Source organism: Rhinoderma darwinii, chromosome 3 (assembly GCF_050947455.1).
Source record: "Rhinoderma darwinii isolate aRhiDar2 chromosome 3, aRhiDar2.hap1, whole genome shotgun sequence".
In the NCBI taxonomy this organism is placed as follows: Eukaryota; Metazoa; Chordata; class Amphibia; order Anura; family Rhinodermatidae; genus Rhinoderma; species Rhinoderma darwinii.
Window position 1 is genome coordinate 31,468,058 of NC_134689.1, and position 24,270 is coordinate 31,492,327.

The 24,270-nt window shown below is 42.5% G+C and overlaps 1 protein-coding gene across 5 annotated transcripts in view; it reads right to left on the reverse strand.

Annotated features, from left to right (window-relative positions):
- The window catches only part of PCDH1 (protocadherin 1), a 184,871-nt gene that overhangs the window by 148,147 nt on the left and 12,454 nt on the right, over positions 1–24,270 (reverse strand). Inside the window, exon 1 of one of the 5 annotated variants that reach the window (XM_075856205.1) lies at positions 14,442–14,837. The exons of 1 other annotated variant lie outside the window; for it this stretch is intronic. In XM_075856205.1, coding sequence (XP_075712320.1) covers positions 14,442–14,487 — 46 coding nt within the window. In that variant the 5' untranslated portion in view covers positions 14,488–14,837. Of the gene's footprint in view, positions 1–14,441; positions 14,841–24,270 lie in introns of those variants that run through there. 3 more of the 5 variants (XM_075856208.1, XM_075856209.1, XM_075856210.1) reach the window with 3 other exon arrangements.

Genomic DNA, 24,270 nt, shown 5'->3' on the forward strand with positions numbered 1-24,270 from the left:
TTAGCACTAAAAATAAGTTAAAGATGGGTTGGAATGGGCAACACCTCCAGATCTGGTCTGCACCAATTCCCATACAAGAGTCTATTTTACTAGTCTAGAGTAAATTTGAAAGGCTAATGTGGAACATACCATTTCTACAACGGGATTGATAGAATTACATAAGAATACTCAAACCTAAACAAATACTTCAGGACCAGTCGTATATTGAGCCTTTCAAATGTCAAAAGGGACCTGAGCACGGGTAATTTCTGATGACCGGAATAGTGCATCTGGCTGACAGCGGTGACCTTTGACAATGCAGCCAGCGCTTCTGAACTTGCTTAGAAAAGCGGACAGAGAAGTAGGTTCTGTTCCCAGTTTCCTTTTTACAATTATGACAATCTTCACTCTCTATTTGACTTTTGTGATTTTAGGAAAACCAGAAAGAGCCAGAAGACTGCAGAAAGTTTGGCACGTTTATAAAAAGGAAAGCAAAATCTGTAAAACTAGATCAGTTACAATTATCCAAGTGGATATAATTAAGATAAAATAAATCACTGGTACTAATGCCCTATTATATTGGCCAATATTCGGGTGAACAAGTGATTGTGCCCAATCATTGCCCCGTTATAACAGTGCAGCAAATCCGCCAACAAACTTTAAAACATTTGTCAGCGGACAGGATCTTTTATGCAGCGCAGAAAATGGTCGCTTGTGGGCAGCACGTCTTCCCATGTAAGCAGGGGAATGTGCTGCAGATCAGATGCAAAGTGTATGGGGATGAACGAAGGTATTTAACATTCGTCCTCATACATTCTGATCGTTGCTCTGTTTAAAAGGGCTTTACTCCATCAGACATTTATGACATATCCACAGGATATGTCAAATGTCAGATGCGGGTCCCACCTCTGGAACTGCACATATATCTCTAGAATGGGACCCACTAAACCCCGTTCTAACTTTTTTTTTTTACTCCCTTTGCCTTCCCACCACTTCCTGACTATATGGTCAGGAGTTATGCGGTTTCTGTAACTCCCATAGTAGCGAATGGCACTTACGGAAGCAGTGTAGCATGCGAGCTACGCAGTTTCCGCAACTACCATTCAGTTCTATGGGACTTACAGAAACAGCATAGCTCAGCAAGCTACGCGGTTTCCTAAACTCACGGTCAGAATTTGCCTGCTTCTGCAGCAACACCGTGCGACAGAACAGGGTTTAGGGTGCCGTTCTAGAGATAGGTGTGGATCCCAGAGGTGGCATATCCTTTCCTGTCTCGAATGAGCCAACAAGCAGCGATTGACATGATCACAGTTTTGATACAATATTTGGCTCAGTATTTTTCGGCAAAAACACACAAATACATACATCAGTCGTTCATTAATACTTTTCCCTCTTTCAAGATCCACTATTGGCATCAAAACTGAAACAGAATCTGCGTGTGGAATCTCCAACGGAACAGAGCCCTGACTAACACAAACCATAGGTTTCCATTACCATTGATTTCAATGGTGACGGATCCCGTGCAAATGGTTTCCGTTTGTCTCCATTGTGCAAGGGTTCCGTCGTTTTGACAGAATACAATAAATCGGCTACGCTACGGATTCCGTCAAAACAGAAGCCTTGCACAACGAGGCAAAACGGAAACCATTGGCACCAGATCTGTCACCATTGAAATCAATGGTGATGGAAACTGATACCTATGGTTTCCGTTTGGGTCTGTCAGGGCTCCGTTCTGACGGAAACTCCGACAGAACAGAACTCTAGCACAGATTTGAACGAAGACTATGGCATTCTGAGCATAGTGTTTCACAATCACAGCTCATTGATTTAAAGAGGCTCTGTCACCAGATTATAAATGCCCTATCTCCTACATAATCTGATCGGCGCTGTAATGTAGATTATGGATGCACGATGCATCGAAACTTCGATACGGTGCATCCCCAAACGGCTCGATACCGTTATTTCATGTATTTCGATACGAAGCTGTACGGCCGCACAGCTCAGTATAGGAATACATGAATGTATGAAAGCGGGGCTGCGGTTGTGTGATACAGGTCATTGCCCCGCTCCAGAGTCCTGACAAGTGCACGCTGTCAGCATGAGGCGATACGACCAGCGCTGCACTAATGAGAGCCGGCAATGAAGACAGAACATGGCGGGCGCACTACAAAACACCCCTATGTTTTGTTTTCAGTACCTGCGCCGCTGCTCATTAGTGCAGCGCTGGCCACATCACCTCATGCTGACCGCGCGCGCACTTGTTGTCAGGAGCGGGCAATGGCTGTATTACACAGCCGCAGCCCCACTCTATAACGGTGGAGATCAGAGAAACCTCTCATCTCTGCCGCTATTCCCCTGAATGCTGCGATCAAAGTTGACCCCAGCCTTCAAGGGGTAAATGAGAGGGGGGGGGGGCTCCATGGATCGCATCACCGGAATCCCTGTGACGCGATTGAGGGACATACGATATATGGGCAGACAGCACAGTGTCCATTGAAGGACCCCAGGGCGGTCTTACCATATTTCCTGTTAGGGCATACTTGGGTATGTCCTAAGAACTGCCTGTGTACTATCAGTACACAGGCTAATGTACTGTAATATAGATGTATGCCAGTACATTCACGTTTAAAATATAAAGCAAAAGTAATGTTAAATAAAAAAATATATATATATACACGTACACTTTTACAATAATCATTAAAATAACTCAATACATAAAATACACATTCGGTATTGGCGTGGCCGTAATAACCTGAACGACAATTTTTTGGCGTCATTTATAATGTGTACGCTGTAAAAATATAAAACTGCTTTCTTTCACTTCTTGTGAGGCACGAGGTGTGATGAATTTAACCTCCATGAGCCTCACATTAATAGCAATTAACCCCATCATGTAAATTACACATTAACCCATTATGACTGAGGAACATGATGGTGTTAATTACTATTAATGAGGCACATTCAAAATTTATCACCACACCTCGCGCCTCATCAGGAAACAGAATTATTATTTTTTTATTACTGTTGGCAAAGTATCGTTTTGGTATCGAAATCGCAATACTACACGAAGTATCGGTATCAAAGTCCAAATAGTGGTATCGTGACAACCCTAATGTATATAACAGTAGTGGTTTTTATTTTGAAAAACGATCATTTTTGAGCAAGTTATGAGCAATTTTAGATTTATGCTAATTAGCTTTTTAATGACCAACTGGGCGTTGTGAAAAGAAGTGTATGATGCTGACCAATCAGCATCATACACGTCTCATTGTTCCAGTGTGATTGTGCAGTGAAAGAAGCTGGGCTGGAACAATGAGAAGTGTGTGACACTGATTGGTCACTGGTCAGCTAAATACACTTCTCTTTACAACACCCACTTGGTCAAACGTAAAAACACGCCCAATTGGTCATTAAGAAACTAATTAGCATAAATGTCAAATTGCTCATAACTTGATAAAAAATTATTGTTTTTTAAAATAAAAACCACTGCTGTTACCTACATTACAGCGCCGATCAGATTATGTAGGAGATAGGGAATTTATAATCTGGTGACAGAGCCTCTTTAAATGGGAACCGTGTAATGCTTCATTTCTTCATTTCCCCCGTAGGGGTGCTGCAGGAGAGTTAAACACTTGCTGTCATGTTGCCCTGCAGATTACAGCTAATCAATGTGCAAACATGACAGTCATCTGCCTAGTTTTCAGGTGACTTTCGTAACTAAAAAAAAAAAAAAAAAAAAAGAAAGGGAAGAAGGACTGCACAAAGCGGACAATCCCTTTAAAGACAATGGTTACCTGTAGGTGCAACACTTACCAGTGCTTCAAAGTGATACTCTAATTCGAAAAAAAAAAAAGAACAGTGAAAAATAAGCCCACAGGCCCTTCACGATTTGTAGGCAGATTACAAGGGAATCAATCTACTAACAGCAGATTTATAACATAATGGAAGCATAAATTCACCATTATTATAATACTGGCAGCACACAAGAAGATTAACCTATTTTAACAGAAAACCAGAATCTAAAAAAAATACGCCATAACCAATCACTATTAAAAGGATAAATAACAAATACAAAAACATAAGCCTGTAAATTGTCTTGTGTAAAGTCGAAGGACGAATTCAGACGAACGTGGGGAAACTGACGTGAAAAAAGTAAGTTTTTCACATCAGAGTTGCCCCCGTACGGGTCCCGTTTTCAAAGATTCCCATAGACTTGAGTCTATCGGGGGGATCTGTGAAAAACGGAACAAAATAGGAAATGTTCTATTTTTCAACGGACCCTTCACACTGTCCGCTGAAACGGCCCCATTGAAATACATGCGTCTGTGACACAGCCGTCACACAGACGTATACTACAGTCGTCTGAAATGGGCCTAAAGTAGTATAAAGAATAAAAGGGCTCCCATTACAGTTTTACCAGTATATAAAACACAACTAAATGTCTTTACAACCATGAACATACATTCATGGGAAAGATTTCAAAGCCATTTAATAGCCCATGAGAAACAAGTCAGGTATTTGGAAGAAGACAGACTGCTCCCTGTATTAGTGCTTATCAGAAGTTTACTCAGAGGATTACATTCCTTGAAAATAACAGATGCCTGCAGAATAGCATGACCTTAAATTCACGTAATGGACTGGCCAGGGTGAAAGGTCTGATCTTCAAGACGTGACAATAAAACAGGAGCAAGCGTCTGGGATTGAAAGATCAGTCACCACTCACCTTCAAGCCGGACTGTCTCAACAGCGTTAATTCCACAAGAGACATAAGTCCACCTCTAAATAGCTCTCGGAAGGATGACTGTTTTAGTAACTGTCTATTCAAAGGATCTGGGCTACGGGCCCATTAGCAGATAAGAACAAGGCCAAGAAAAACACAGGTCCCAAAGGTTACAAAGAGCCTGAGACAATAGGTAAACCATTCTAGGACTCTTTACTAAATCATTTTATTATCATGGTCCTGAACCATAGATCAAGCAGCTTCAGCCTGCTGCAGAACCCAACAAGACCATTTCCAAAAACATCATTGCTGGCCACAGAAATACTACATGCAGACATATCAGTTGTAAGTCGCCAATTGCTAGATGAAGACTCACCAGTTGGGTCATGAAGAGGTGGCCTATAGAAAGTAATACAAAGTTACTGGAGGCTGGAGAAACCATCTATAAACAGTCCGCTGTGTTTAGTCCTTTACGTGCTCCTTTGCTATTGCCATCACTAAAGGTTATAGTAACAAGAGTTAATACCCAGCAATTGAAGGTTTCATCAATTGGAAGCACGTACATATAAAGTTATAGCCGCTGACCGCAACCGATGTCTTCCAACACCTTCTAAAAATACTTTGTTGAAGGAAGTACAAGTATTGATCATTACAAATTTAGACATAAAAAAAGACAAACTTAAATCGTAAAATTTGTCCAGACATTGCAAAAAAAATAAAAAAAAAAATAATTGCTTAAAACTTTTCCTTCCACGTAATATAAACTGGCACAAAACAAGCACCACTCAACTATGGAGACATCAACCAGTTATAGCAGTCACCTCAATGCAATCTTATTAGGGTGCATTTAGATGAAGTTTTTTTGCCAAAAAAATGTAGTAAATTGAGGCAAAACCACACACTGTTTTTCCATAATTTGGTGCAGTTTCTGATGCATTTTTTTGCCTGTGCAGTTTTTACAGGTGAAACGCTTAAAATAAGTGTGGTTTCACCTGTAAGAACTGCATTGCAAACAAATCCCAGTAAAACCATTAGTCCTTTTGCAGCATTTTTTTTTTTTTACCACGTGGCCAAAAACATAACTAAATGCACCCTTAGTCTCTGAAAGAGGTTGTTCAGGATTAGATCATTTTTTGTTTTATTTTAGAAACAGCGCCACATCTGTCCAAGGGCTGCATCTGGTATTGCAGTCCAGTAACATCACTTGTAGCTGCAATACCAGACAAAGCCTATGGACAGATGTGGTTTCTAGAGGGGAAGGGGGTTATAAATCTTTTTTTTCCTAATCCTGGAGAATCCAGAGAGTCGAGATATGCAGCTTTTTTTTTTTACACTACATACAGTAGCGTATTAGTGAAGCCTTTCCGGTTTGATAATTCAAAGAATCAGTAAAAATACCCATAGAATTGCAATTAGAAAAAATTAAATATTCATTGCCCTTTTAGAGATTTTACCCCCCACACTAATGCAGCATACAGGAGTGGTGATTCTGTCAGAGACGGGTTAACCACTTTGATGCCAATATGTTGACAGGCTCTCCACCTAGCGTCAAAGCAAGGCTGTGTTTCTATGGCAACGCCTTACAAAGTCTCTCTCGCTGTATAGCCCAAGAGACCACTGTTTTGCAGTGACCAGCTTCTATACGCTCCGGATCAATACGCTACGGTCTCCTATTTCTTGACGTATATGAATGGATGTTAGTCACAGCATTGCTACATTGTAAAGAAGTCATTCTGTGGTACGTGTTAACTAATGCAGTCAAGTCAAAGAGGTGGTCATGGGGAGGGGGGCCCCCCCACTCATCCATAATGTAAGGGATAGGAGAGTCAAAAAGCAACTAATATTCCCACCAACCCAATTCAGGTTATCAGAGGGTTTCTGGTTGCAGATATGGAAGACGTGTACAGCCAACGTTAACATCAGATAGACTTTAATGGCTCATGCCTGAAAACCAAGTAATAGATACAAGAAGCATTCTGCATAAAATGCAAAATTCAGCATTTTACTTTTCACCGGTGAAATGACTAGCCAAGCTTGAAGACAGAGGGGTACATGGAAGTTAATGGATCGTTCCATGCACCACTTAAATGTGTATCAGATACTTCATTTTTCAGAGGTATTCAATAAAATCCTAACGTTTGCACATCACGGAGGAAGGGGGGGGGGGAGGGTGTCACGGCTTCTGGTGCTCAACAGCAGCAAGATCATCACAGCAACTGCATATACACAGAAGACCAAGTCACACAAATTCCTCTAGTCATTACACTAGCAGAAACATAATGGAGTTAACTTCCCCTAGCTTATAGCCCTTAATCTCGCAATTCTTCATTAATCGTGATGTATACTAGTCGTCGTCCATGGCTAGTATACATCTCTCTTCTGTATGATCAGTCCATCAACGACAGGTCACAGTTGTTCACTGTTCAATAAAGCCATACTATTTAATGGCAGGAAACAATGGCAACCGTTCAAGTAATTCAGTCCGTGCACAATAAACACGCCGAATGACCAAGAACATTAACTTAAAAAGACTCAACATAACAAGTGCTTAAGAGTAACGTAGATTGTAGTCGCTTAACCTTGTTCAGACCAAACGGTTCACCATGCGCTATGCTAAAAGCTCGCTCCTCATACGACTGTCAGTTCGTTCCTTTTAGAATATGGAAAAAAACTGTAATACATTGTAAAGCCTATAAAAGCCTTGTAATTCGCAGAAGATTATAATCTCTGAAACCTCAAGAATGAAGTCTCCATCAAGCAGCGAGAGTCCATGATGTCCACGATAAGTCATTCCGCATCCATCAAAGTGTTAAAATAGCATTTTAGTTACACCTGACACTTCAAGCACATGGGCTGCCCGAAGGCATCACAACAGAAGAGTCTCATAGCAGGAGATCCTGGTATGATTGCAGGTCACAGCTTGTACATACGTGGGGTCTGTATCCAAACAAACATTACATGTATTCTACAAATTAGGAGGATGGTCACACAGAGGCTGGGGGGGGGGGGGGGTGTAGATGAGAGAGTACAGCAAAATAAACTGCTCAAGTCAAGATATAGTGAAGCCCAACGCTCAGAGTGGCACGTGCCATATAATTTCTAAATGAGGAGAAACGTCTAAAAAAATTATCGGAAGAACTGACCAGGTTGAAACGTTCCTTATTTTGGACACATCATGAAAAGAACCAATGAAACCAGACACTTATTCTGGAAACCTGAAGGTCTTGAAGAGCAACGAGATACATGGACGCTACCTTAGAAATCAAGACCATGCCTAAGGTAAGCTAAAAAAAACCAACAAACAGGACATAGGAACACTTAATATGGTCACCAGGATTTAAAAGTGACTTGCCAACAATAAGGCACCAAAGTTTTTCTACTACTACAACTGTAAATTCAATTAGACGGTCAATAATGTAATGCTTGGGGACCATCAGGTCAAGTCTAGGAGCCGATGGGAACCCACCAGAAAAAGTAGGCTACAGACATCACCATTATACCAGCCCAAGCCCTGTGGGTAAATCTACAAGATCAAATCGGATTGCTTCCAGACTATATGAAAGGCCCCCCCAAAAAATAGAAATATATTGCAAGAGATATATTTCTGCTTCCTAAAGACAAAAAATAAAAATAAAAACCGGTCAACATTTTTCTTATTAAGATAATATAAGTGTGAGGTGTCTCTGATAACATTTGCTTTAGTGATCGACTTGTCAATTTGTCTCCAGGAATGGTCTTCAACTGTGGACATCAAACAGTCGAAGATGTCACTTCAGTGTAAGACCACCTAAAACCGGCCCATCTGTCATTTATGATCTATAGACCTTTTGGTCCTGGAGGGAGTCGCTGCCTTTTGGGGGACAGGAAGGATCAATTTGTACAAAACCGACACATTTACACAGTGCGTTGTGGCAAATTCAACACCTTCTAGAGAACACCCAGCTACCAGTATAGGACTCTAGCGTCTCCTATCTTTACCAGGACGCCATTGTATGTTCCTTATAATATTACAGAAATGGAATATTTTATACTGTCTCTATGTAGCTTTGCTGACGGAGACTACATATACAACATGAACCTGTCGCTTCTGGGGATAAGCGAGTTAAATCAGAATTCCCCTTCGCTTGTTTGAAATGCACATTTTATGGGATTCCTCTTCTCGCTTACGTTCAGCTCTCAGCAAACATCTGTTTTTAAAATGGTCAGAACGGCTACAGTTTTACAACGCCTGACGTTTATTCCCATGAATGTAAAAAAGGTTGTCTGCGTAATCACTTGCAAATCTAACAGGATTTTGAGACATATCCTGAAAGAATTACTGCATGTTTAATGCTCCGCTTCTACATGTCAGTGGCATACAAAAAAAAAATGTGTAGAAATGACTTACATGATGTCTCTCGCTTGTCTTCATTTATGTGCAGGAAAGATTTGGAAAACCTATACTAATATATGGGTGTGTTTTTTTGTACGCTATACAGAAACACAGCTCACTACTGCCCACCTGTTCAATGACTACACTGCCTCAAGTGGCTATCTGAGAGAATGCATGTTACCACAACCACGAGCAGCGGGAAAGGGAAAAGCAGATCAGGAAAAAAATAATCTTGTAATTACATATTCACATGTCACGGAGCACTGTCTCTGGAAGAGTTCTGCTTGATACATGAACAGTGTAAAGGCAGCAAAAACAGAAGCTGAACAAAAACAAAATAAAAAAAAAAAAAAGTTTATAATAAAGGATTTTTTTTTATAGGTCTCAAAATCAAATATAACCCCTTACTGTACATTGGTCTACGTGCGGTTTCTTGAGTTGGATGCCTCAAAATAAATGCCACAGGGACAGCAAATAAGCATCAGACCACAATACAAAGTCTGTAGGAGCCAACCATTTACATAGGAGCAAAAACTACTAATACTACAAAATGCTTTTGGATAAATCTCCAACTATCGGTACGTGGAACAGAAAGCATCCAGGCACATTTTAGTGTTAGTAAATAGGTTATTGCTGGCTGGGCAAATTACCTAAATGACAGCTCAGCCAGGTCTCTTTTCAACGCATGTCTTCGGTAACAATACAACAAGGCACTTTGTAATATTATGGAACATACACTGTATCCTCATCATCCGTTGTATCGGCCATTGAATGGATTCGGATGTATGGCTGAACAGGAGCAGAGAAACAGGGAGCATCTAGAGAGAATAGGGGAAACGGGACACATATGGGTGGATAATACTACAAGAGAACTAACCAAGGAAAAATATAACATCTCATCTCTGGCGCTCTTCCCCATCTATATTATATAATTCTCCATCAAACACAGGGATACAATTTCGGCACTTTTATGGGGCTCGCCTCTCCCAGTATATTGAAGAAGCGGTCTATAAATCTGTATGATTCAAAGTGTTCCTCGTGGGGGAGAGTGGAAAAATAAAAAGGATTAAGAAAAACTCAGCTTCCACACAACTGCGTTATAGAAAGTCGGCTCTTGTCATCCATTGTAACTGTACATTAACACTGTGCACACTGTTCAATTACATACATAATCACGCTTCATTTTAAGAGATTCTCCGTACTGTGCTGCTGACCGCCTTCTGGCATCACACACAGAAAAAGAAAAAACTCCCGCATATCATGAAATGTATGACAGAAGAAAAAAAAAAAAAACACATCCAGCAAAAGGCTATATACTGGCAGCCATCGATGCAGCAGCAGCCGCTCCAATGTATATATCTATAATTCACAGACATCAGATATGGTCTGGCCACGCTAATCCCCAGTTTATATTCACCTAAGCCTTGCACAAATGGATATCTTAGTGTAAATTAACTATTAAATCACCGATTAGAATCAATCAGAAGCTGGCCACGATTGTGAGGCGGGTAACATAGGGTTAAAAGGGGTGCTATATAAAGAGAGACCGTTCAAAACGTCATTCACATACACTATGGTTTACATTGACACAACAAGCATTAGGTGGATCTCCATCACCGACGTTGGCCGAGAGTCTCTCCCACTCATTAACAATCTCTCGCTCCCTTCCTTCAGATCTGGAAATGCGTAGTTTACTTTAAAATCCAGGCCCGTCAGTCTTAATTCTGCAATCACCATATTTTTGGGATGAAGTATTATAAATTATTAACTCCAATGTATGTAGTGCATTCATGTATATAGACAGGGATCTGTATTTCTACAGCAAATATACAGCTTTCTAATCTGCATCTTTATTGCGAATAATCCTCTTTGCTTTATTCTCCTGGCAGACAGAGTACAATTGGCATACCCCGATTAGCTAGCCTCTCTAACACAGTCTGACTTTTACTGCCGCGGAGCACAAGTAGAATGGTATAGTCATTGGGTCACTGCAAGACGAATGGACAGTGGTTATCTGACGGAATTCAGATTTTCGTCATACCCACCAAAATAAGCCTCATTCTTCCCACTGAGCAAATGCCTATGTAGCCGACTATTACACAGAAACCCGACTGCAGCATAAAAAGAGCAAAAAGGCTTAGGAATTCTTATGGCACAGGGATCCGATTGGTGTTAAGCACCTTAAGTGTTAAATCTGTGTGGTTCATTTAGGGAGAGAGAGAGAAGATCTACTCAAATCAATACTTGCTGTGTGTGCGCTCCCTTTCCTGCATTGTATTCAGTAAACATCTACATACACAACAAACAGCCAAATATTATCATCCAAAAAGGTATAATAAAAACAGTCAGTCTTCATAGCCTGGCATGGCTGGAAAACGCAGCAAGCCTGATCCTCAGCATCTAATTTCCTAGGACGAGCGCAGAAGATTGGGTGATAGGTAGAGAGGATTGCCAGGTCTACAGAGTCTGCAGCTGAGCCAGACATTCATTAAAACCAAGAGGAATTGTGACATGATGCCCAGAGAAGATGTATGGTATTGTGTATGTACACAAAAAGGTGTGACCTATGCCACTGACCAGTGTGCCAGCTAACACTTTAGTCTCTTTTGCCATGTTAAGGATGCCATACATAGGCTGGTATACAGAGGAGTTACTTTACTACAACCCTCTGATGCAGAATGACAAGGGCAGAAATAAGTGCCCATTCAATTTAATTTAAAAAATGGGCATTATACAGTATATTCAGAATCTATGTGAAATGAGAGGGTAAAAATCAGCAAGGGGCAAAGACATTGGATCACACGGCTGCTCATGAACAGGTGTTGTGTATTGCACTCCTCAGCAATACTCGGGGTGAAAGAGCAAAGATTTCCCATAAGCGACAAAAAAAACAAACAACCGCCATGCACAAAATAGGTGCTGATTAGAACAGATAGCGAGGATTTGCAGGTCAGCAAAAAAAAAAAAAAAAATTATATATATATATATATACACATATATTAGTTTAGTAATGACTGTCCAGGTTATAATGGGATAAAAAGCGCCTATTCCTGCAGTAAGCCCAGCTACACCGGCGATTGATCGGATTAGGTTTTTATTGTCATTTGCGAACAACATTTCGTAATATGTCAACATTAACCCTCTGAAAACAGAAATTGTAAAATTGTGGCTGAAATGGCCGTAAATCATAGAACGCAAAAAGTGGCGCTCCATAATAAATCCACTACTGCGTGCTGTAGGGAGTGTCGCTGCTCATTGTCCATATGCTTTAGTGACCCCTTAATTCACAAATTTGTGTTATGTCTACATATTCATTACCTTTTATAGAAGAATGGCACCGCATCCGATGCTCTCTCTTAAGTGCCAAGTCATAGGAACTGTTTATTACAGCCAGACTGGCTTATTTTAATGGCATTCGCTGATTAAATAAGTCTCTTGGCCAAGTTGCCAGTGGGTAATGTAAGGATTGTTTTAAATACAGAGAGAAGGGCATAAAACATCTGATATTACACAGCAGCTTGTCCATTAAATTGACAGTGCGAAGGGGAGAGAAAAAAAAAAAAGTTGCATTGCAAACAGTTAAAGGGTGGGTATATTGATGGTGGTGGGCATCTAGTTCTACAAAAATTCTATAGGGTAATGGGTACGTGCAGTGATAGGGTTGAAGTAAATGATCTAATACAATACATCTTTCAATTGCACCCACACACATACATCTTACAGGGTCCAACTCCGATGAGCCCAGCTGGATCAGTGCTCATAGGACACCTGCAGGCTTCTCTGTAAAGTATCTCGCAATGAATGTGTAGTTGCACTCACCACCACCGGGAGTGCAAAGCCGGGCAGTATTAGGCTCCATATACCGGCTTAATGTGCATCAGGCACCCAATTCCCCTCTGTATACCATGGCTCCGATCCATGTCTATAGCCTTTTACATTGAGTTCAATGAGCTGTATACTAATGCTAGTGAGCCCCCACCTCTGAACTTACTGCCTGTCTATATGCCTCACATCAAGATATATGGACTCATTTAAGGAGTACGACTGACAACCATCCTTTGTGTACAGCCATTCTCTGCTACTCCTATATACAAAATGCAAGTCTGAAATGTAAAACACAGGGAGCCCCTTTTTTGCCAACAGATCTCCCCATAATGCATTTATTTATGGACATCTACGCAGGATCAGGCAACAGTCAGCTTCCTTACGTCAGTCTCTCCAGAGTAGGTTCTCCCCAGAATCTCTCCAGTGTCCCCCTCCTTTCCCTACACCGATTGGTATGACATGTATGTTGGGCAGCATGGTGCTTGGCACTGTTGCCTCACATCACAGGGGTTATGGGTTTGATTCGGACCCTTGGAAGCCTCTACATGGAGTTTGCATGTTCCCCCCCACCCCACATTTTTCTGGGTTTCCTCCCACACCCTATAAACATACAGATAGATTATTTATTGACTTGCTATGAAACTGTCCCTAGTAGTCATGTGCCGGACTGGATTGTCAACCTCAATGGGGACTGATATGAATACATTAAATCTCTGTACAGCCCTGTGGAATGTATTCTCATTTTATATATATATGATCCCCATTATTTATGGGGTGTAGTCTACAGATGTCTCAGTACAGGGAATCTCCATATACTGATGCTCTCAATCTAACAGTGTTTTATAACCACTAGCTCACATAACAGTGAGATGAGCTCTTGTCACTGCAAAGATCTGCAGACTGGAAGTTACAGGGTTTCCCCATTACTGCTGCACCCCCACAGCTCATGAAGTCAGAAAATCTGGCCAAGCCGCTTCCTTCTTGATGACCCCCCTCCCCATAATCTCTAGTCTCCAGCAGTGAAAGGGTTACATGTCACATCCAGTCAATAGCTCTGTGTTGCTTCCACATCTGCACTAGTATTTCATGCGATTCTATGTGATAAGCGTCAACTGTTTCGCACTTTTTCTGCAATTAAAAACACAGCCTCCCCTCCCCCCTATTACATCCACTTACCAATTTTTTTGGTGGGGTATCTTGCCCCGACTACAGCTCTATATGGATAAATACACATCCTGCCTCGCAGCACCCCACATTCCTCAACCCTACTCCCATTGGGGTTGACGCCCTAGCACATATAGGGGTGCAGCTGGGTAATGCCCCCCATATTTCCCAAGCCATCTGTAGCAGCAATGTGCAGTCAGTTGTTTGTATCAATCGCCTCTAACGCCTTGATACATTGGATCAATCTTCATTTAAAGCGGAGATAGCACCCATCCATAGCCCCTCAAAACACATCATGGGGCTCCTGATCTCATCCTAACTCAATCTCCATCATAAGTAAGGACTACTGGGGTGACTACTAGCAGTTTTCGAGCTCCTTACCTGCTTTCCTCCAGTCTCCTCCACCTTCTTCTTCCCGACTCTTCATCACTGCTCTTCCCGGGTCTCCTCTGTCACATCCACACGGGCAAGTCCCAGAGAAATGAGCGATAGAAATCACAGCAGCCCTCCCAGTGATAGCAATGAGAATAACAATGATGATGAGAAGTTGTGTGCAGCCCCTTCCTCTTCAGTCGCTGCTCCCCTGGACGGACCGCCGGGCTGCGCTCCTGCTACTAGTTCCGCAGTCGGATGCAGGGAGCTCCCCTTGAAATGAGCGCAGCACTGGAGGCAGCAGAGCTCCGTCCCGGTGTGTGGCTAGATGTGTATGAGCTGAGATCTCTCCTTCTCTCCAGTGTCCCTCTATACTGGGGGAGGAGCTCCTGATTCTTATCACATCCAGCTCTCAGCATCCAGTCCTTGTGTCTCTCCAATGTAAAGCTGCTGCTGCTGTGTGCTTGTTGCATGCCTCAACTCTGCAAATGGGGTGGGGTGAGCGACCCCTCCTCCATCACTACTTTGGGGGGGAGCAGACAGACTGTGATTCTCACAGAAAAAAAAAACAGTCATTGCAATATTTAAGAGTGTCACAGTTCTGTGATCTTATGGGTGGAAAACACACATGGAGAGTAGATCCATTCATGTGAACTGATGTATGGCAGCGTTATGATGTATAATGAGCGCCTATAGCGACCGTAAGATCGTTTGGGACAGCTGGAAGAATTGATCTCAGGAGGTGGTAGTCGATCGAACGTGGCTAAAGACCTGTTACATGAGCTGATGATAGGACGAACCAGTGATTGTACGAATAATCGTTCCCGATCATCGGCTTGTGTAAACTGGGCAGCGATCCGCTGATGGACAAGCAAACGTTCGTTCGTTCGTTCGTTCGTTCGTTGGCAGATCGCATCTTTTATGCCACCATAAAAATGGTTGTTTGTGGGCAGCACATGTTCTCGTATAAACAGGGGATGTATATACAGCAAACTGTATGGGGTGAATGATCTTAGTGATCCCAAACTCCTGATCATTGCACCATGCAAATGAGCACCTACTGTTATTGACGATCAGCGCTCGTTTCTGCCCGTGTAAAACCAACCTTAGGCCGTGTTCACACAGAGGTTTTTTCCAGAAGAAAAATCAGACGTGGATTTGGCTGAGATTCCGTGGCAGAAATCTCAGGCTGACCCTCAGATTTCTGCTGCGCTTTTGCAGTAAAATCTTCCGGGTTTCTGCACGCAGATTAGCCCAATTCAATGAGGCTAATTTGCTTGTGGCAGATTCCCTTTGGAAACATTGAGAGGCTTTTTACAAATGGAATTCATGCAGATATTTTCCGCCGTGAACAAGGTCTTACACAGGCAGATTTCTGCCAGTAAATCAGCGCCAATCCAGGATATAGCACATTGATTGGCGCTATTTTAGCTCCATGTCTAGGGCTACACAGTGACATAGAGATCGCAATGCGACATTTCAAGTAAGGACAGCAAATGTAGCGTTACGACTGTCACAAAAAAAATCCAAACCTTATGGATTTTTGGTCGCAGATTGCAAGTTACACACAATTTTGCATGGCTAGACACTAAAGGGTATTTTCCCGGATTTTAATATTGATGGCCTATCCACTACCAAATGTACGGTGTTGTGTTTTGTAAACAATGAAGGGTACCTGGCTGATCAGTGGGAGTGCTGGGGATTGGAGCCCCAGTGATCGGATATTGATGGGTTATCCTAGGGCAAGGCCATCAATAAAAAAAAAATCACGAAAAAAAACCCTTTAAGCTGCGAATTGCCACGCTGTGTGATGTGGTTTTCGCCTGTGCGGTTCTTACAGGTAAAACGTGTTTCACCTGTAAAAACCTCGTGGCTGAAAACCACATGCAAGTCATTTGTGACTATGACTCATCTGCAACATATCAGCAATTATTTTTTTTTGTGTCTTTTGGATGTAGCAAAGTCTAAATCGCATGCAACCCACAACCAATTTCACCAATTTGCAAGTCGCAACCATTTTTTTTTTTTTGCGCGCGACCACAACTGTGTAGCCTAAGGCTGGATTCACACGAGCACATTACGTCCGTAATGGATGGAACGTATTTCGGCCGCTAATCCCGGACCGAACACACTGCAGGGAGCCGGGCTCCTAGCATCATAGTTATGTACGATGCTAGGAGTCCCTGCCTCGCTGTAGGACAACTGTCCCGTACTGTAATCATGTTTTCATTACGGGACAGTAGTTCCACGGAGAGGCAGGGACTCCTAGCGTCGTACATAACTATGATGCTAGGAGCCCGGCTCCCTGCAGTGTGTTCGGTCTTGGATTAGCGGCCGAAATACGTTCCGTCAAAATATCTGTGAGCAGATCCTGCTGACAATCTAATATGTATGGGGCCAGCCTAAAGGGCCTTTTTTACACCGTCCGATAAGCGGCCAGTGCAGGGAGCGCCGATCAACTAGACATCGTTGATCGGCGCTTGTTTGCTCCTGTCACACGGAGCTATGGATGGGGATGAGCGGTTTGTTACTCCGATCCCATAAATTATTATCATATCGGAAGCGCGTCCCCCTGTTTATACAGTGAGATGTGCTGCCGACAATGATAATATTTGACTTTTTTAAAACGATACGACCAGCAGATGATCGAGCGTTTTCTCGTTCATCTGTTGATCGTTCCCCTGTTTAAGCAGGGCAATTATCGGCAACGAGCCTTCTATGAACGCTCGTCTGCCAGATAATCATCCTGTGTAAAACCCCCTTTACTGTCCCGTAATATCCGTTGTATTTTTAGGGTATATCCACACAGTGCAGGTTTGATGTAATTTTTGAAGACACAACCAGGATTAAATTAAAAAAGGAGAGAAGAAGTAGAATCTGTCCTATATACTTTCCCTTCCTTTGCCATCCACTTCTGGTTGTAGCTTCAGAAATGTCACTGCATGATTATATCCTGAGGTGTATTTATTTGGGTAAGGCCCCACAGAGCAGCATTAACGCGGCCGACAGCTGCACCGTCATGGCAGTTGTTTACCTGCAAAATCGTGCGGCTATTAGTGAATACGCCCTTTATGGCCACACAATTTTGCAGGTACCCGCATCACCACGCGGCCATAAACAAGATACATGACAACCAGAGTGTAGAGGGTGCCAGTCCCGCATCGCAGCTGCTTCAATGCCGCTTTCTATTACTTATATAGCACCAACATATTCTACAGCACTGTACAGAAGTTGTCACCACTCACTGTCCCCAATGGGGCTCACAATAAATTCCCTATAGATCTGTTTTTGGAATGTGGGAGGAAGCCGGAGGAAACCCACACAGACACGGGGAGAACATACAAACCCTATGCAGATGTTGTCAGATTCAAAAACAGCGCTGCAAGAAAATAGCGCTAACATCTGAGCGACCATGCTGCCTCCCATGTTTGTAGGAGAGACTACACGGGATGTATGACCACGTTACAAGGTAGATTTTTCATTCAGGAAACCAGGAAAGTTGGGCGACAACTACTATGGCTATAGTGGCAGACAAGTTGGTTGTCACTCGGCTTTCCCACAAAATTTTTAACAACTTAGGTTATGTTCACTTCTGCATCAGGGCTACGTTCCGTCTGAGCTTTCCGTCGGAACGGAGCCCTGACTGACAAACTGAAACCATAGGTTTCCGTTTACATCACCATTGATTTCAATGAGACACAAAATAGGCAGCACATCCAGTAGTTGGTGTTTAGAAAAGAAAGAGCTTTATTAGCCCAAATGCAACGTTTCAGCTCAATGTCCTAGAGCCTTTCTCAAGCTTGAGGACATTGAGCCAAAACGTTGCATTTGGGCTAATAAAGCTCTTTCTTTTCTAAACACTTAGGGTATGTGCACACACACTAATTACGTCCGTAATTGACGGACGTATTTCGGCCGCAAGTCCCGGACCGAACACAGTGCAGGGAGCCGGGCTCCGAGCATCATACTTATGTACGATGCTAGGAGTCCCTGCCTCGCTGCAGGACAACTGTCCCGTACTGTAATCATGTTTTCAGTACGGGACAGCCCGGCTCCCTGCACTGTGTTCGGTCCGGGACTTGCGGCCGAAATACGTCCGTCAATTACGGACGTAATTAGTGTGTGTGCACATACCCTATCTACTAGATGTGCTGCCTAGTTTGTGTTTCTTTGCAAGTTTGGGGATGATAGTCAAATCCCTGGGATCTGCTCCCAATTAGGGTATGTTCACACACACACTGTTTTCAGACGTAATTCGGGCATTTTACGCCTCGAATTACGCCTGAAAAAACGGCTCCATTACGCCTACAAACATCTGCCCATTGCTTTCAATGGGTTTTACGATGTTCTGTTCCCACGAGGTGTAATTTTACGAGTCGCTGTCAAAAGACGGCGCGTAAAAAGACGCCCGCGTCAAAGAAGTGCATGTCACTTCTTGGGACGTTTTTGGAGCCGTTTTTCATTGACTCCATTGAAAAACAGCTCCAATAACGTCCGTAAAATACGCAGTGAAAAACGTGAGTAGTTACAAAAACGTCTGAAAATCAGGAGCTGTTTTCAGGTGAAAACAGCTCCGTAATTTCAGACGTATGTATTGGAGCCGCCTTTTAAGGCGTAATTAGAGGCGTAAAACGCCTCCATTACGTCTGAAAAGAGGTCGTGTGCACATACCCTAACTGTGACCAGTGCTGCTTGACCTTGAATTGTTGATTGATTTCAATGGTGACTGATCCGGCGACATTGGTTTCAGTTTGTCTTCGTTGTGTAAGGGTATGTTCACACGGCCTATTTACGGACGTAAATCGGGCGTTTTTGCCCCGAATTACGCCCGAAAATAGCGCCTCAATAGCGCTGACAAACATCTGCCCATTGAAAGCAATGGGCAGACGTTTGTCTGTTCACACGAGTCGTATGTTTACGCGCCGCTGTCAAAAGACGGCGCGTAAATAGACGCCCGCGTCAAAGAAGTGACCTGTCACTTCTTTGGCCGTAATTAGAGCCGTTATTCATTGACTCCAATGAATAGCAGCGCTAATTACGCCCGGAATTGACGCGGCGTTCAAGCGCCTGCACATGCCGGTACGGCTGAAATTACGGGGATGTTTTCAGGCTGAAACATCCCCGTAATTTCAGCCGTAACGGACGCCCTCATGTGAACATACCCTAAGGGTTCCGTCAAAACGACGCAGATGTGAACGAAGCATTAGTTAAAGTGAAAAACTCAAGAACTTGGGGGAACTGCTCTTTAATATATGCGACAATTCTGTGCCCCATTTGCTGATACCACATAAAGGACAAGGTGTTACACAATCTTTCCTGACTACGGTTGATAAGATAACACAACATGAACTGGTCTCCTTCCCCTCCCCCCATCACCACCGCAGAAGGCCCAAGCTACGCTCCCAGGATCTAGCAGCCACACACATACTCCTGTCAGCTTGCTGTCACTGATAGATAGTCTGGGTGTGGCGCTCACTAAACACTGCTTCATTTGTACTTGATGCACAGATTCCCCCACACCTGCGCTGCTGTGAGTGTCGGGCAATAACACACAGAACAAGTTATTTTTCCTTTTATTTTTTGAGGGGAAAAAAGTAAAGAAAACAAACACAAGAATCTGACTCATTTTAGCAGAAAAACTATATGACATTCAGTTTATTTAGTGTCTCTCCCCCCCCCCCCTCACCAAGCTGGAAATTCAGGCCATAACAATGATGCCTGTGAGGGTGCGATACCGGTAATATGTTCTCCTGGTGGCAAAACGAGTTCAGCTGGTGGGATTCTGGTCATTTAATATGGGTGGGTGGTACATTATCATGCCACAGGGATACATCAAAGGAATCAGATGCAGGTGTCGCTGGAGATGAAGTATTGGATTTAAACAGCATTTTGTAAAGCATTTTCATTCGTTTTCACAGCATCTTTTTGAAACCAAAAACACTGTGGCCAGATGTAAATTTAAAGTCTATAGTGAAATATTGAAAAAGCTACATACACAGCATTTTGGTTTGGGGCGTCTTGCATGCGTTTTTGGGTTCATTGGCTTTTTTTTTTTTTAAAAAAACAGCGCGCTCTAAGTATGGCGTTTTTCTCATACGCTTCTCTAAAGGGCTTGGAAAACAGCAGAAAAAAGGCGTAAGTTTGAAATGTTTTAAAATAAAAAAACTCCACAACGTATGTAAAAATTCCATAAATCACGCGTGTTTCATTTAAAAATCGCTGTAACTAAACTTTAAAAAAAACATTTGACATATTCTAGTGACATGTCAGAAGTTTTGATCGGTGGGGGTCACAGTGTTCGGACGAAGTGGCAGAAGCACACGGGTACCGCTTAATTTCTGATCGGCTTTTCTCGGAAAGGTGTACGGGCTCTATAGAAAGTCTATGAGCCCGTACTCCGCTCGCTAGACTTTCCGAGAAAAGATAATCGGAAACTAAGTGGCACAGCGCTCACCCGAAAGCTTCCGCCACTTCGTTTTAGCGATCGGTGGGGGTCTTAGTGCTTGGACCCCATCTATAAAAACTTCTGACATGTCACTATGACATGTTAAATGTTTTTTGAAAGTTTAGAGTTAAATAGTGTACGTGTAACGTATCAGTCATGATCTCTCATGACCCTGTTCATGAATTATATGTTAAACGGATACCATTAGGCTATGTTCACACGCACTGTTTTCAGACGTAATTCGGGCGCTTTACACCTCGAATTACGCCTGAAAAAACGGTTCCATTACACCTACAAACATCTGCCCATTGCTTTCAATCGATTTTACGATGTTCTGTTCCCACGAGGTGTTATTTTACACGTCGCTGTCAAAATACGGCGAGAAAAAAGACTCCATTGAAAAACAGCTCCAATAATGTCTGTAAAATACGCCGCGAAAAAAACGTCTGAAAATCAGGAGCTGTTTTTGCCTGAAACAGCTCCGTATTTTCAGACGTACTTTGCTAAGCCGTGTGAACATACCCTTATAGTCTATTAGGCGTCCATTTAACGCATACGTCGCCCACAAACTATAATGGCATCCGCTTAACTTATATGTCATGAAAGACTATTAAAAAGCCCATGATGTATATTCTAAACGTACACCTGTGACATGAGCCACACAGTGGCATACATCACCCATAGGCTCCTATGTTAAAAAATAGTACACTGCGCAGTATACGTTTGTTGTTTTTTTTGCCGGATCCTCAGGATGGAAAAGCGTAGTCTACTACACTATTCCATCCTCTACAAATATAAAGATGTATACCAGCCCGACGGGGTCCAAAAGGACCTTCTCCATAATGGAGCTCTGTGGACACGTTTAGGGTGTACGTTGGTAGCTTTTCCGATGTACACGCTAAGTGTAGGGCCAAAACGTGATGTGGACAGAGTCTTAGGCTGCATCTGATTTCCTGTTTGTTCACATGACATATGTTCATGAAGTATTTCATAATATGAAGCCAAACTGGATATCTATATAGTCTGATCAAGGATGCATACCTCACCACTTGTGTTGTGATGTCATCATTATTGTATGCTGTGAAATGCTGGTTAAGTGTATTGACAGATATGTATCTATTTAGTATGGATTTATTGGGCATTCATTCTTGGAAGAATAGACGTGGAACATATTTTGGAACATATATTCATCGGCTTGAGATCTGACCCTAATATGTCATCGCTTTTCTTCATAAATGGAATTTATTAACAATTCTCTACAACACCAGGAAAAGACATGGGAATGAAGGCGGCCTTGTTCTTTATGATCACAGAAACCATATGAAGGATAAAGTGCCTACAGCATTTTTGAAAAAGAAAATTACATCTGTCTGGATATATCCTTAAGCACAAGGGAAAGAAATTTGGGAATCAAGGAGGGAACAGCCTCTGCAACATCAAGTTGCCTATTCCCAATAGATCTTAGATTACAGTTAGACATGTAGACCCACATCCTATGTCCTCTGTATTGATTTATATATAACCTGGTTAGAAGTCCATAAAAATGTCATGTTCTCCTCCAAAGATGAGGTAATTGCAAACTATCACGGCAAATGATTAAGTCAATGTATGACAGAGATCTTTCTGTGGACCTACAGGTAATAGCAACTGGCACATGCAGTACCCATTCAGCCTTTAACCATTTTTTCATGGCAGTTCTTCATCTTCTTCACTAGTCGGGGAGATTGACAGCTGAGATGTTTTTTTCCCTCTTTCTCGAACAGCCTTCATTAAAAACGAGTGAACGGATGTAAAAATAAACAATTTTGTATTCCAAATTTAGACTGTTTCTTTCTAACTCACCATCAAAATCTTCCATGAGTGACAGAGTCAGAAAAACCATGTGTCTCTTTTTTGATAGAAAAATTGCTATTTTTGTATAATGAATGAATAAACTAACAAAACATTTAATGATACTAACGTAAAGATCTGGTTTTAATCCACTTCTGTATTGGGGGGGTAATTTCTTAAATATTTCTAGGGCATAGTCGGCCTTCGGGGTATGCAACCTGTTATCTCTGAACGGGGTGCCACTTGCCCTGATTCTTAGAAGCTTGCACCCCGTATCCTGTACTTGGTGCCCACAGAATTCATAATTATTCCATAATTTATTAACTGGGTATTGTTATTTGTACACTGTATTACTTTATTGTTTGGGCACTATATGGTACGTTAGAAGGGGGTTAATAGAAGGTTTTGCACAAGTCACCAATCAATTTAAGGCCACTCTAACAAGGGTGTATTGTGGTCAGTACTTACAAGCCAAAACTAAGGCCTCTTTTATACAGGCAGATTTCCTGCCTTTAACAAGTGTCAATCGACGATTTTTCAAGTCGATCGGCGCTAGTTTAGCACCATTTACATGTTGAAATCCTCGCTATTGTATGTGACTGAACAATCATTAGTGTGTTCATTAGGGCACATATCATTTTATTATTGTTAGCAGGACTTACCTGTTTACACGGGAAGAAGTTCTGCCAATAGCCGATTTTGGGTGCATAAAGCATGCAATCAGCCAATAAACAATCATTTTTCGCATATGTCAGACAATTGCTGGGCATGTTGCACGGGCCGATGATCAGAAACAAATGCTCGAACGTGCTCTCGTTTACTTGATTATCGACCCGTGTAAGAGGGCCTTAAAGAAGTTTTCCGAAGAGAGAAAATTGATGGCCTATCCTCAGAATAGGCCATCAATATCTGCTCGGCGGGGGTCCCACCCTCAGCACCATCGCCGATCAGCTGTTTTGAAGGAGCCACGCTGCTCATGCAAACACTTCTTTCCCTTCATTCCCTTTACTGCTCAAAACTGTCTAAACACTTGTACCGGCAGTTCACAGTATTTCGCCATCTTCCATTCAAGTGAATAGGGGAAGGCTGTAATACTGTGAACTGCTGCAACAAGTGGGGTGGCGTTTGACAGTAATGAGCAGCGTGAGCGATGAAAGGGAAGCAGCACTCGCCACAGCCCCTTCAAAACAGCTGATCGACGGGGGTGCTGAGAGTCAGGCCATCAATATCTGATCGCCAAAGGTCCATCTTGAAGATAAGCCATCAATTTTTTTCTCTGCGGAAAAAAACCTTATCGCCAGCCCTGTAAAGGGGTGTACATTAGTTTCAACAACAGATCACAAAAGGTTCACTAGGGTTTTGTTGAAGGCCTCGGTAAAGTAGTCCTAGTCAACATGGTCATCTCCTCTGTACAATCTGATGTTTTTGGTGAGATATCATATGGAAAACACTGCAAGATCTGAAGTCAGGATTGAATAAATCTGACCCTGCTAATCTGCAGTTTTTGTAGATCCCCAGAGGGAAGAAGAGAAGCTTCCGAGCACAATCCGGCCTATAGTCTTA